General features: G+C 44.2%; 1 protein-coding gene across 5 annotated transcripts in view; it reads right to left on the reverse strand.

Moving 5' to 3' along the window:
• The window catches only part of Ylpm1 (YLP motif containing 1), a 93314-nt gene that overhangs the window by 64382 nt on the left and 15052 nt on the right, over nucleotides 1–13880 (reverse strand). For 4 of the 5 annotated variants that reach the window (XM_045153881.1, XM_045153882.1, XM_045153879.1 and 1 more), the window contains exons 2-4: nucleotides 8305–8538; nucleotides 5483–5662; nucleotides 1783–2750 (exon numbers count right to left, since the gene is read on the reverse strand). In XM_045153881.1, coding sequence (XP_045009816.1) covers nucleotides 1783–2750; nucleotides 5483–5662; nucleotides 8305–8538 — 1382 coding nt within the window. The remainder of the gene's footprint in view (nucleotides 1–1782; nucleotides 2751–5482; nucleotides 5663–8304; nucleotides 8539–13880) is intronic. The other variant, XM_045153880.1, reaches the window with a different exon arrangement.

Consider the following 13880-nt stretch of genomic DNA (forward strand, 5'->3'; position numbering starts at 1 on the left):
AGGTGTGCACCACCAGGGCTGGAGAGATGGCTTAGCGGTTAAGTGCTTGCCTGTGAAGCCTAAGGACCCCAGTTCGAGGCTTGATTCCCCAGGACCCACGTTAGCCAGATGCACAAGGGGGTGCATGTGTCTGGAGTTCGTTTGCAGTGGCTGGAGGCCCTGGCACACCCACGCTCTTTCTCTCTGCCTCTTTCTCTGTTGCTCTCAAATAAATAAATAAATATATATTTTTTAAAAAAGGTGTGCACCACCACAACCTTCAGACTAGCTTTGAACTCAATATGTAGTTTTCAATATGATCTTCAACTTCTGTTCCTCCTTTCTGTCTCCAACTCCCAAGAGCTGGGATAACGTAAGTGTGCAGCTATATCTACTTTAAAATATTATTCTGGGGCTGGAGAGATGGCTTAGCAGTTAAGGCTCTTGTCTGCAAAAACCCAAAGGACCCAGGTTCCATTCCCCAGGACCCACATAAGCCAAATGCATAAGGTGGCACATCCATCTAGAGTTTGTTTGCAGCAGCTGGAGGCCCTGGTGTACCCATTCTCTATCTGTCTGCCTCACTCTCTCTCTCTCTTTTTCTCTCTCTCCGTGTAAAGAAATAATAAAAATATATTTTAAAAATATTTTTAAAGGGGGCTGAAGAGATGACTTAGCAGTTAAGGCACTTGCCTGCAAAGCCTAAGGATCCAATTTGATTCCCCAGGTGACACATGCATCTGGAGTTCGTTTGCAGCAGCTAGAGGCCCTGGTGCAGCCATTCTCTATCTGCCTCTCTCTCAAAGAAATAAGAATAATTTTTTTTTTTTTAAATATTCTGCTGGGCGTGGTAGCACACGCCTTTAATCCCAGCACTCAGGAGGCAGAGGTAGGTGAATAGCCATGAGTATGAGGCCACCCTGAGACTACAAAGTGAATTCCAGGTCAGCATGAGCTAGAGTGAGACCTTACTTTGAAAAACAAACAAATAAAAAAAATTCTGAGGGGCTGGAGAGACGGCTTAGCGGTTAAGCGCTTGCCTGTGAAGCCTAAGGACCCCGGTTCGAGGCTCAGTTCCCCAGGTCCCACGTTAGCCAGATGCACAAGGGGGCACACGCGTCTGGAGTTCGTTTGCAAAGGCTGGAAGCCCTGGCGCGCCTATTCTCTCTCTCTCCCTCTATCTGTCTTTCTCCCTGTGTCTGTCACTCTCAAATAAATAAAAAAATGAACAAAAAAATTCTGAGGCTGGGTGTGGTGGCACACACCTCTAATCCCAGCACTCAGGAGGCAGAGGTAGGATCACCATCAGTTCTAGGTCACCCTTAGACTACATAGTGAATTCCAGGTCAGCCTGGTAACTAGAGTGAGACACTATCTTGAAAACCATAAAAAATTAGCCAGGTGTGGTGGTGCATGCCTTTAATCCCAGCAATCAGGAGGCAGAGGTAGGAGGATGGCTGTGCATTAAGGCTACCCTGAGACTGCAGAGCGAATTCCAGGTCAACTTATCTCGAAAAATTTAAATGAATAAATAATAAAGGCGAAAAGTCAGTAAGAAGTGATAAACATCACTCTAGAATACTACATTCTTGACTGTTATGTCTACAGATAAAAGCAGTCCCATGATAGAAATGGAGATATGTAACTTTTTCTAGATTATGTGCGCCAAGGTTGCAAATAATATAAACATTATTAACGGTAAGCCAAGAATGTATATAAAAGTACAAAAAGAACACAAAATTTATATAACTGATTCCAAAGATTATGAAACTTTAGTCAAAACAAACAAAAAAGCAGACCTACCTTGGACCTCTTGGGCCTTCCAAGAAATTGCTTCTAGGAGGATCTGGAAGCAGTCCACCTGACCTCACTGGCACATCCTTGGCTGTAGAGACAGACTGGGATGAAGCAGCTGATGATTCTCCAAGTCCCTGCTCAGATGGGAAGGAACTGTATGGCAGAGAAGACTTGTTCAGAGGTTTGGAACTCATCTGCTCTGACTGCGGTGGAGGGTGGTAGGCTGAGGGTGCAGTTGAACCAAAAGACACAGGTGTGGGAAGCAGTGCTGGTCTAGGCTTCTCTGGGGCCTGTGAGCTCTGAGAACTGGAGGCTGGTGGACCGGGGGCTGCTGTCAACTGAGGTGGCATCCCTTGTGGAACTCCAGGGGGCGGTATTCCTGGAGGAGGCGTGGCTGAAGACAATGGTGGGAGGGGCAGGACAGGTGGAGGTGCCCCAGAAGAGAGAGAGGGTGGGGGAAGGACCGGTGGTGGCCCTGCAGAGGGAGGGGGAAGGACCGGTGGTGGCCCTGCTGAAGACAAAGATGGAGGCATCCCTGGTGGGGGCACAGAAGTTGGTAGAGAAGGTGGCATAACAGGTGGGGGTAGGCCAGGTGGTGGTACAGTAGAAGGTAGGGCAGGGGGCATCACTGGGGGTGGCAATGAGGGGGGCAATACTGGAGGAGGCATTGTGGGTAGAGATGGAGGCATCTGAGAATATGGGATAAATGGAGGCGGCATTGACATGTTCCCTATGTACTGGTTCTTCATGTTCTGAAATGAGTTGACTTTCTCCTGGAGATAGGTCTGAGTGGCTTTCATGTGTCCCTGCCACGTCTTCCACTGCTTCTCATACTCCTGAAGCTGGTCTTTATGAGGATAGGAATGGAGCTGTTCCTCCCACAGCTGAAACTCTCGCTCCCATTCTTGGTAAAGATGTTGAAACTGTTGCTGTTGCATCTCATAATGCCGCAGCTGCACATCCATAGACATGGTCTGCAAATAAACAGCAAAGACTATGATAAGACAGGCATATTAAGTTACAATGTTAAGAATCAAAGGCATGTGGGCTGGAGAGATGACTTAGCGCTTAAGCAATTGCCTGTGAAGCCTAAGGACCCCGGTTCAAGGCTCGATTCCCCAGGACCCACGTTAGCCAGATGCACCAGGGGGCGCACACATCTGGGAGTTCGTTTGCAGTGGCTGGAGGCCCTGGCACGCTCATTCTCTCCCTCTCTCTCTCTCCCTCTCTGTCTTTCTCTCTGTCTGTCATTCTCAAATAAATAAAACAAAAAAAAAAAATTTTTTTATTAAAAAAAAAAACAGGCATGGAGGCGCACGCCTTTAATCCCAGCACTTAAGAAGCCGAGGCAGGAGGATTGCTGTGAGTTCGAGGCCACTGTGAGACTACATAGTGAATTCCAGGTCAGCCTGGGCTAGAGTGAAACCCTACCTGGAAAATAAATAAAAATAAAATAAAATTTAAACACACAAAGAAATTTATAAAGAATAAAATTGCTACATCCTTTCAGTGATGATGACTCCTCTCTCTTCTTCTGGCCTATTTCCATTAACTTATCACAGACCTGGGGGAAAAAAAATCAACCAAACACTAATGCAAATAACGATTTCAGCAATAAGTTTTTAAAATGTTAATCTATTTTGCAAGAAAACAGAAAAAGATCATATATGAATGGGCACCAAAAGGGCCTCTTGCCATTGCAAAATTCAGATACACGCACTACTCTCCACTGATTAACCTCCCCAGCCTAGCAATGAGTATATTTCAAGTGTTAATACTCCTAAGAACTGTTTCTTAAAAAGTATCTTTACTTTTGTTTATTTGCAAGCAGAAAGAGAGAGAATGAATGGGTGGCAATAGGGACTCTTCCCACTGCAAAAGAACTCCAAGCACATATGACACTGTGCATGTGGGCGGTGGGGAATTGGATCCAGACAGGCAGGCTTTGCAAGTACATGTCTCTAACCACTGAGCAATTCCCCCATCACTAAGGATCATTTTAAGAACTTGAAGGCTGAGGCAATGGCTGAGTGGTTAAAGGCACTTGCTTACAAAGCCTGGTGGCCTAGGTTTAATTCCCCAGTACCCATGTGAAGCCAGAAGCACAAGGTGACATATGTATCTGGAGTTTATTTGCTGTGGCAACAATCTTTCTTCTTTCTCTTACAAGTAATAATTAAATACAAATATTTTGTGGGGCATGGTGACACACACCTTGAATCCCAACACTTGGAAGGCAGAGGTAGGAGGATTGCTGTGAGTTTGAGGGCAGGCTGTGACTACAGTGTGAATTCCAGATCAGCCTGGACTAGACTGAGACTCTACCTTGGGGAAAAAAAACAAACCTTGAAAAATAATTTTTTACTATAACTTAAAGACACAAGATTACATCTCAAAGGTATCAAATCTTAAAAAGCTATGTCACTTTATCATTCATGATGTATTTGCTTAGTTTTATTTTAATGATTGCTTTAGGTCTTTTTGGTGGAATATGTGCTTATTTGTTTCTGCATATTACTTTTATTTATTTATTTGAGAGACAGAGAGATGGGACCAGGAGCCCTTGGTGCTACAAATGAACTCTAGCTGTATGTACCACTTTCTACATCTGGTTTTACAAAGGCAGATTGGTGAAAAGTTAGGCTGTCAGACTTTACAAACGAGCATCTTTAAACCACTGAGCCATGTCCTCAGCCTAATATATTAATTTATAGTTATGTGGTAAAAAAATTCCTCGTTCTGGGCTGGAGAGATGGCTTAGCAGTTAAGCGCTTGCCTGTGAAGCCTAAGGACCCCGGTTCGAGGCTCAATTCCCCAGGACCCATATTAGCCAGATGCACCAGGGGGCGCACGCGTCTGGAGTTTGTTTGCAGTGGCTGGAGGCCCTGACGCGCCATCCCCCCCCCCCACGCCCCCTCTCTCTAGGCCTCATTCTCTGTCTGTCCCTCTCAAATAAATAAATAAAACAGACAAAAAATTAAAAAGAAAATTCCTAGTTCTGGGCTGGGGAGATAGCTCAACAGTTAAAAGCAATTGCTTGCAAAGTCTTATGGCCCAGGCTGGATTCCCCAGTACCTATGTAGAGCCAGGCACATAAAATGATTCATTGATCATCTGGAGTTCATTTACAACAGGTAGAGGCCCTGGCACATCCATTCTCTCTCTCTCTCTGCCTCTCTGCCACTCTCTCAAATGAATAAAAATATTTATGAAAAAAAAAAATCATGCTGGAAAGATGGCTTAGCAGTTTTAAGGCACTTGCCTGCAAAGCCGAAGGACCTAGGTTCAATTCCCCAGGACCTACGTAAGACAGGTGCACAAGGTGGCACATGCATCTGGAGTTCATTTGCACCAGGTAGAGGTCCTGGCATGCCCATTCTTTCTCTTGCTCTGCCTCTTTCTCGCTCTCCTCCCAAGTAAATAAATTTTTAAAAATACAGTATTAAAGAAAAACCCTAGTTCTTATGGCCCTTAGCAGTAGTACATCTGGCCCAGAATGACATGCCTACAAGACTCCACTCATCTAACATTCCCTCCCCAAGAACTCTGCTACACTCACCCTTTTTCATGTCCTTAGGTAATATGACAGGTATTGACACAACCTTGGGAAACATCTTATGGTCAGCACTTGCTATCTTTAGTTTTGCACACTAAAATCTCTTTTGGAAATAACAAATTACATGTCGTTGGGGCTGGGGGTACTTGCCTGTAGATGCGGCGGCTGCTGTATGATTTGCTGGTACTGCTGCAGGATCTGCTGTAATTGCGCGTGCTTCTGCATTATTCCCTGATACTGGAAGCCGACTCGATGTTGCTGGTGCTGCTGCCAGTGTGCTGCTGCGGCCTGCAACTGTTTTAACCTGGCGTCTTCTTCTGGGTCCTCAGACTAAAGGTAAAAGAAGCTACATTTTCATTTAAGTATTGAAACAGCAACCATAGTAATCAAGTCTGGAATCCTACAACTCAGGCTGACTGAGAAAAGCTGTCCTATATTTAAACAAAACAAACAGCATTGCCAAGCACAGTGGTGTACATCTTTAATCCCAGCACTTGGGAGGCAGAGGTAGGAGGATCTCCATGAGTTTGAGGCCGGCCTGAGACTACAAAGTGAATTCCAGGTCAGCCTGAGCCAGAGTGAGACCCTACTTTGAAAGCACACATACATACACAGAGCCCTGGACTAGGGAAATGGCTCAGTGGTTAAAAGTGCTGGCTTACAAAGCCTGTCAGTCTAGGCTTAGATTCCCATGTAAAGCCAGATGCACAAAAATGCACATGTGCTGGGCACGCCTTTAATCCCAGCACTCAGGAGGAAGAGGTAGGAGGATCACCCTGAGTTCAAGGCTACCCTGAGACTACATAGTGAATTCCAGGTCAGCCTGGACCAGAGAGAGACCTTACCTTAAAAACAAACAAACAAAAAATGCACATGTACCTGGAGTTCATTTGCCCTGGCTTACCCATACTCTCTCTCTCTTTTTCTTTTTTTTGGTTTTTCGAGGTAGGGTCTCACTCTAGCCCAGGCTGACCTAGAACTCACTATGTAGTCTCAGGGTGGCCTCGAATTCACGGTGATTCTCCCACCTCTGCCTCCCGAGCTCTGGGATTAAAGGTGTAAGCCACCACAACCAGCTTCACTTTTTTTTTTTTAATTAAAGATAGAGAGGAGAGAGTGAGTGAGAATTGATGCACCAGGGCCTCTAGCCACTGCAAACGAACTCCTGATGGATGCATCACCATGTGCATCTGGCTTACGTGGGACCTGGAGAATCAAACTGGGGTCCTTAGGCTTCACAAGCACATGCCTTAACCACTAAGCCATCTCTCCAGCCCTCTCTCTCACTCTTAATTCCAGCACTCGAGAGGCAGAGGTAAGAGGATTGCTATGAGTTCGAGGCCACCCTGAGACTCCATAGTAAATTCCAGGTCAGCCTGAGCTACAGTGAGACCCTACCTAGGAAAATTAAAAAAAAACAAACAAACATAAAGACTGGGCTGGAGAGATTGCTTAGCAGTTAGTGTGCTTGCCTGCAAAACCAAAGAACCCAGGTTCAATTCCCCAGGACCCATGTAAGCCAGATGGTGCACATGTCTGGAGTTCGTCTGTAGTGGCTAGAGGCCCTGAAGCACCCCTTCTCTCTCTCCTCTCCCCTCTTTCTCTGTCAAATAAATAAAATAAAAAACATTAAAAAAAAAATGAAGACTTATCTATATTGTTATTATGAACAATAATATAAAGAAGTTATATTTTCCATAGTCTTCACCAGAACAGTAAACTTACTCTTCCTATAGATAGCTATTTCTAACAGGAAGTAAATCTATAACTAGTCCTTCACAATCTATGAGAAAACTTACTCACCTACCCACCTTTACGCTCTCCATTTTTCCTACCCTACTTGTCACTTTTTTTTTTTTCAAGGTAAGGTCTTGTTCTAGCCCAGGCCGACCAGGAATTCACTATGTAGTTTCAGGCTAGCCTTGAACTCCCGGCGGTCCTCCTACCTCTGCCTCCTGAGTGCCGGGATTAAAGGTGTGTGCCACCACGCCCAGCCATGGCCACTTGTCAATTTTCATTAGTAGATTAGAAGTGCACATGGGTGATATCTGGACTTTCTATGCTTTGTGAAAAGGACCATCTCTAATACTTCAATAACTGTAAGATAGCTACTATCTGAGTGTGCCATTGTGCAGATGAGGACATTAAAGAACAGAATGTTTAGCTAACCTGACCAGAGTAACCACCATAAGTGTTCAGGCAAATAACCCTAAGCTTTAACAACTGCCTGCGCTCTCACTACGAATACCCCTAAGCATCTGCCTCTTGTGTTCAGACATTTCATTCAGAAGAGTACCTGATTCTTCACTTTCACTTAGCCACCAAGATTATTCTTCTAACCCTGACAAGCAGACATCTGATGACTTCAAAAGTAAAATTTTAATGGTACTTAAACACATGAAAATATATATATATCTAGCACTGTGAAGGCTGAGGTAAGATGATTACCATGCATTTGAGGCCAGCCTAGGCTACAGAGTGAGTTTCAGGTTAGCCTGAGCTAAACGATTTGAAACTTTATCTCAAAAAAATCCAGGGCCAGTCATGGTGGCATACACCTTTAGTCCCAGCACTCAGGAGGCAGAGGTAGGAGGATCGCTGTGAGTTGAGGCTACCCTGAGACTACATATTGGATTCCAGGTCAGCCTGAGCTAGCATGAGACCCAAGCTCAGGAAAAAAAAAAAAAAAAAAAAAATCCAGGGCTGGAGTGATGGCTTAGCAGTTAAGGTACTCAGGTTCCATTCCTCAGTACCTACATAAGCTAGATGCACAAGGAGGCACATGCATTTGAAGTTTACCATGGCTAGAGGCCCTGGCACACCCATTCTCTCTTTAATGACCTCTCTCAAATAAATAAAATACATTTTTAAAAATCCACACTTGCACACACACACACACACCCATTTATGACAAAGCTAACCATTAGCAAATCACACAAAATGCTGGGTAGCCTAACACAGACACCAATTACCTGGGGTTCCTCAGGTGGGAGAGGTGGTGCTTCCACATTGGCAGGTGGTAATGGGGGCTCCTCGGATGAAGGAGGCTCTGAAACCTGACTTGTGGCAGGTACTGTAACTTCTTCTTTTACTGGCTCTGGTGCCTCCTTTGCTATGACAGGACCCTTTTTATGTCCTGGCAAATGCACTTTTGTCCTCTGCTGCAAACTGAGCAGGTGCTGTCGATACCAATACTGTTGCTGCTCCTATAATACAAACCATTTCAATTGACAATCATGTATTTCTGCAACTGGTAATGGCACAGAGCTACAGGTATGTTTGTGTACGTGTGCACAATGTAAGCAAAAGCAAAGCTGGACTGAGAAAGGCAAGTGAGTTAACAAGATGGAGAAAATTTTCAGTTCTTCTAAGTTTATACTTTTAAGTAAGCCATACATACATAGTTCAGCATATTCTTTTCCCACAGCCTGCCCTTTCAGAGCTGGGCCTGAACAGAGGGTACCAAGCATGCAAGGCAAGCAGTCTGCCCACCTTGAACGTACTAAGTAGCCCACGCAGGCCTGAAGGTTGTATTTGTCCTGCCTCAGCCTTCAGAGAAGCTGGGTTATAGGCCTATACCACCAGGCCAGCTAGCAGGGGCCAGGAAACAGCTCAGAAGAATAGATGGCAAGACCCTATTGCTGAAGACTCCACATATTGGGCTGCAAGACCACTGAGAAATCCTGCTGAAACTGAGCTGATAACCTCCTCCATGGAGACCAGCTGACAGAAAGCTGGAAGAAGCCATTCTGCATGCAGTTCAATGGTAGACAGAGAAATCACCAGTGAAGATACTTAACAGTGGACACTGCAAGTCTTAAATTTGGCCACCCAGGCCAAATAAGCCAATGAGTGCAATAGTGGCACATCTGTCATGGTGGAAACCAACTGCCCTCTAATTGGACTGGAGGCCCGCTCCATGGGACAGAATACATCCCTGATACTGAAAACTTAAAACAGTACCCCTGAGTCCTGGGGGTGTAATGTCTGCAGCTGTCTGGCTAAATGTATATACTGTGCTTATCAAACTGCCTGGTAAGCACTTCTCTTAATATTCAAACCCTTATATTAATGCTACTCTCACTTTTGGTAGAGAATCTTCTCTTTTCAGATGGCAGTGACCTCCGGATGACTCAGAAGGCATCATGGTGCTGAAAAGAAGTGACAGGAGTGCTCAGTACTGCAATATCTCTGTCACACCTTCCAAGGCTCAAGGTCTACTACGGAAGAGGTGGCGGAAAGACTATAAGAGCCAAAGGAAGGGTAGGACTCCTTACAATGTGCTCCCCCCCAGACACAAAATGACCTAAATATCCATGACTCCAGTGCCTGACACTACCTACAGGAGACCATCTTAACACTCTGGAGGAAAAGATCATGACATCAAAGTAAAAGACTGACTGACTGAGATGGGGAAAATGGAGTTTCAAAGGGGAAAGTGGAAGGAGGGAGGGTATTACCATGGGATTTTTTTTTTATAATGATCATGAAAGTTGTTAATAAAAAAAAAAAATTTAAAAAAAAAGTACAAATAGCCAGGTGTTTATCCCAGCCAGGTATTTAATCCCAGCACTTGGGACGCAGAGGCAGGAGAATCACAGTGAGTTGGAGGCCAGCCTGAGACTATTTAGTGAATTCCAGATCAGCTTGGGCTACAGTGAGACCCTACCTCAAAAAAACAAACAAGCAGGGCTGGAGGGACGGCTTAGCAGTTAAGGTGCATGCCTGTGAAGCCTAAGGACCCAGGTTTGATTCTCCAGGTCCCACAAAAGCCAGATGCACATAATGGTGCATGTGTCTGGAGTTCATTTACAGTGAACTTGCAGAGGCTCTGGTGTGCCCATTCTCACTCTATTTCTCTTTCCCTCTGTCTTAAATAAATAAATACAAACCTTTAAAGAAAAATACAAATAAGCTGGAGAGATGGCTCAGTGGCTTGCAAAGCCTAATAGTCCAGTTAAAGCCATATGCACAAAATGGGGCATACATCTGGAGTTTGTTTGCAGTGGTAGGAATCCCTGGTGTGCCCATACTCATTTTCTCTATCTGCCTCTTTCTGTCTCTATCTTTTTGAGAAAAAAAAAAAAAAAGTATAAATAATAAGTTCAATGTGGAAAAAAAAAAGTCAAAATAGCTGAGCATGGGGGTGTACACCTGTAATCTCAGCACCTGGGGGAGGATTATACATTCAGATCAACCTAAGCCATACAATGAGGCTGAGGTAGAAGAATGGCAAGTGTGAGGCCAAGCTAAGCTACACAGCAATATCCTCAAAACAAAAAGGAAGCCGGTGTGGTGGCATATGCCTTTCATCCCAGCACTTGGTAGCTAAAGTAGGAGGACTGCTATGTTTCCGAGGACAGCCTGCATTAAATAATGAGTTCCAGATCAGCATACAGTAACACACTACTTCAGAAAACTCACTGAGCTTCCTTAAGCATTTGCAAGCATGTGGGCACTGACTGGACTGTCAGACTACTCCCAGCTGGGGAAGACAAGGCGATCTTCTATTCCTGGTTCCGGCTTTCAAACAGTCCTTTTCATGATTTGTCTCCTGCCGTGTTTTTCACATATTCATGTCTACTGTTACTTTGCTTCATAACAGGGTCTCTAGGAATGATGGCTCAGCAGTTAAAGGTGCTTGCTTGCAAAGCTTTGTTGGCCTGAATGCAATTCTCAAGTACCATCATAAAGCTAGATGCACAAAAGTCTCTCTATCTCTTCGCATGAATATAAATAAATAATAATTTTAAAAAGTACAAGAACCACAGCAGAGCAAGATCAAGAGAAACCCTGCCTCAAATTGGTCGGAACAGTGAGGACAGACCTGAAAGTTATTTGTGACAGTTTCAAATGAGACGGAAGGTGAGGACTGATACCTGAAAGCTGACCTCTGACCTCAAGTGCATGGCACATATGGGCATACTCTCATACATGAACATGGACATGTGCACAAGCCTCACACAGTCACTCACAGAAAAAAAGCTCAGGACTTGAATCACCTAGACCCTCTCCCTATCCTAATATTCATTATGCAACTCCCCTGTTACAAGGTTACATAAAAACAGAAGTTCTCATAACAACAGTGGCACACATCTGTCAATCAAGCATTTCAAGGGAAGAGGCAAGAGGATCAAAAGTTCAAGGTTAGGGCTGAAGGGGATGGTTTAGCGGTTAAGGTGTTTGCCTGCAAAGCCAAAGGACCCAGGTTTGATTTCCCAGGACCCAAGTCAGCCATATGTACAAGGTGGCACATGTGTCTGGAATTCGTCTGCAGTGGCTAGAGGCCCTGGAGAACTCATTTTCTCTCTTTCTCTCTGTCAAATAAATAAATAAATAATAAGATATTTTAAAAAAAATTCAAGGAGAGAGAAGACTTCTACTTTTCTTATCTACTGTCTGGCATTTCAACAGTGTTGGAGCACATGATAGATATCAATAAATGGCTACTGACCAAACGATCTTATAGGCCACTCACTTTTACTTGAAATCTGTTCTAATCTATTGCTAAAAATAAATTCTATTTCATTAACTCTATATTGAAGTTTGGCCTATGACTAGATTTTCATTCATTCCTAATACAAAACTGCTTTTATTATCTGTATTTGTTACTTTTTTATTGCTGTAAATACCTGACCATAATCATCTTAAGGGGAACTGGGGAGATGGCTCAGTAATAAAAGGCACCTGCTTGCAAAAGCCGGGCGTGGTGGCGCACACCTTTAATCCCAGCTCTTGGGAGGCAGAGGTAGGAGAACTGTCATGAGTTTGAGGCCACCCTGAGACTCCATAGTGAATTCCAGGTCAGCTTGGCCTAAAGTGAGACCCTACCTCAAAAAACCAAAAATAAAAAAATTAAAAAGGCACTTGCTTGCAAAGCCTGCTGGTCCAGTTTGGTTTCCAGTGCCAACATAAAGCCAGATATAAAAAATGGTGCGTGCATGTGGAGTTCATTCTCAATACCCAAGAGGCCCTGGCACGCCAATTCTCTTTCACTTCTCTTTCTCTTCAGGCAGTAGGCAGTTTTCCTGAGTAGATGTCCTAGAATTCTGGTATCCAACATTCCTGGGCTCTCCACTGCAATTTAGGGTCAACTTCATAGCTTCCCACAGTGTCTCACAGGGCCTCCACGCAGATAACTAACGCTGCCTGACACTGCTTGGCAAAGCGGCACTCTAGAACTCTGATGCAGCACTCTAGCCTTCCATTCTCTATGTCTGTGAAGCCAGCACCACATGGACACACTGCCAAGTTCTGCTATAAGCTTGGGATGTAGACTGGGCCCCACGAACCATAGTAGCAGCAAACTCCTTATGTCTTCCACACTAACCTCGGTGAAGAGGACCTTCCTAAGCAGTTGCTTTCCAGAAGGGAACTCCTTCAGTCTCAGGCTTTCTCCTTTCAAAAGAATCTGCATGGGCTCAGTGGTTAAGGCACTTGCCTACAAAGCCTAATGATCCCGGTTCTTTTCCTTAGTATCCACATAAGCCAGATACACATGGTGGTGCGTGCATCTGGAGTTCCTTTACAGTTGCTGGAGGTGCTGGTGCATCCATTCTCTCTGTCTCTCTCTCCCCATAAATGAATAAATAAATAATATTTAAGAAAGAATTCAAAAAAAAAAAAAAAGAAAGAATTCCAATTTTTAAATACCAGAGCTTTACGTGGGTGGGGTTTTGCCCCCAGGGCATACTTCTTATTGTCCCAGTACAGAATAATAGGGCTCTCTTCAATAGTGTTAATCTCTTAGCCAGGCGCACAGCACTGCACAGGCAGAGGTAGGAGGACTGTTGTGGGTTCAAGGCCACCCTGACACTACATAGCGAATTCCAGGTCAGAATTCCAGGTCAGCCTACGCTAGAATGAGACCCTACCTCGAAAAACCAAAAAAAAGTGTTAATCTCGTTAATGATACCATCAATGCTCATTGTAAGAAACTTCAAACCCACTTCTTTCCTTGCCAATGGCACATTTTTTCATCTTTTTGCTCTTTTCCTGTTCATTTTCATGACCGATTTGAATAAAAGCAGATAAGGGCTAGAAAGATAGGTCAGTGGTTAAAGGCACTTGCTTACGAAGTTTGATAACCTATGTTTGAATCTCTAGTACCTGCGTAAACCCAGATACATAAACTGGCACGTGAGTCTGGAGTTGATCTACAGCAAAAGGCCCTGACAAATAATATATAAATAAATATTAAAAAAAGAAAGGCTGGGCGTGGTTGCACACACTTTTAATCCCAGCACTTGAGAAGCAGAGGTAGGAGAATTGCGGAGTTCGAGGCTATCCTGAGAATACATAGTGAATTCCAAGTCAGCTTGGGCTAAAGTGAGACCCTACCTCAGAAAACTAAAAAATAAAATAAAATAAATAAATAAATAAATAAGCCATGCCAAAGCTAGAATGCTGAGCTGCCCTGAAATTTCCTCTATGAAACAGTCCATTTCCTCACTCAAGTTGTTGGGATACAGGGAAAGGCAGTCAGATTCCTCTGCCAGAGTATCCCATGAATTGCCTCTAGCTTAGTTCCTAATAGAGTCTTTGTTTC

Source organism: Jaculus jaculus, chromosome 7 (assembly GCF_020740685.1).
Source record: "Jaculus jaculus isolate mJacJac1 chromosome 7, mJacJac1.mat.Y.cur, whole genome shotgun sequence".
NCBI classification, from domain to species: Eukaryota; Metazoa; Chordata; class Mammalia; order Rodentia; family Dipodidae; genus Jaculus; species Jaculus jaculus.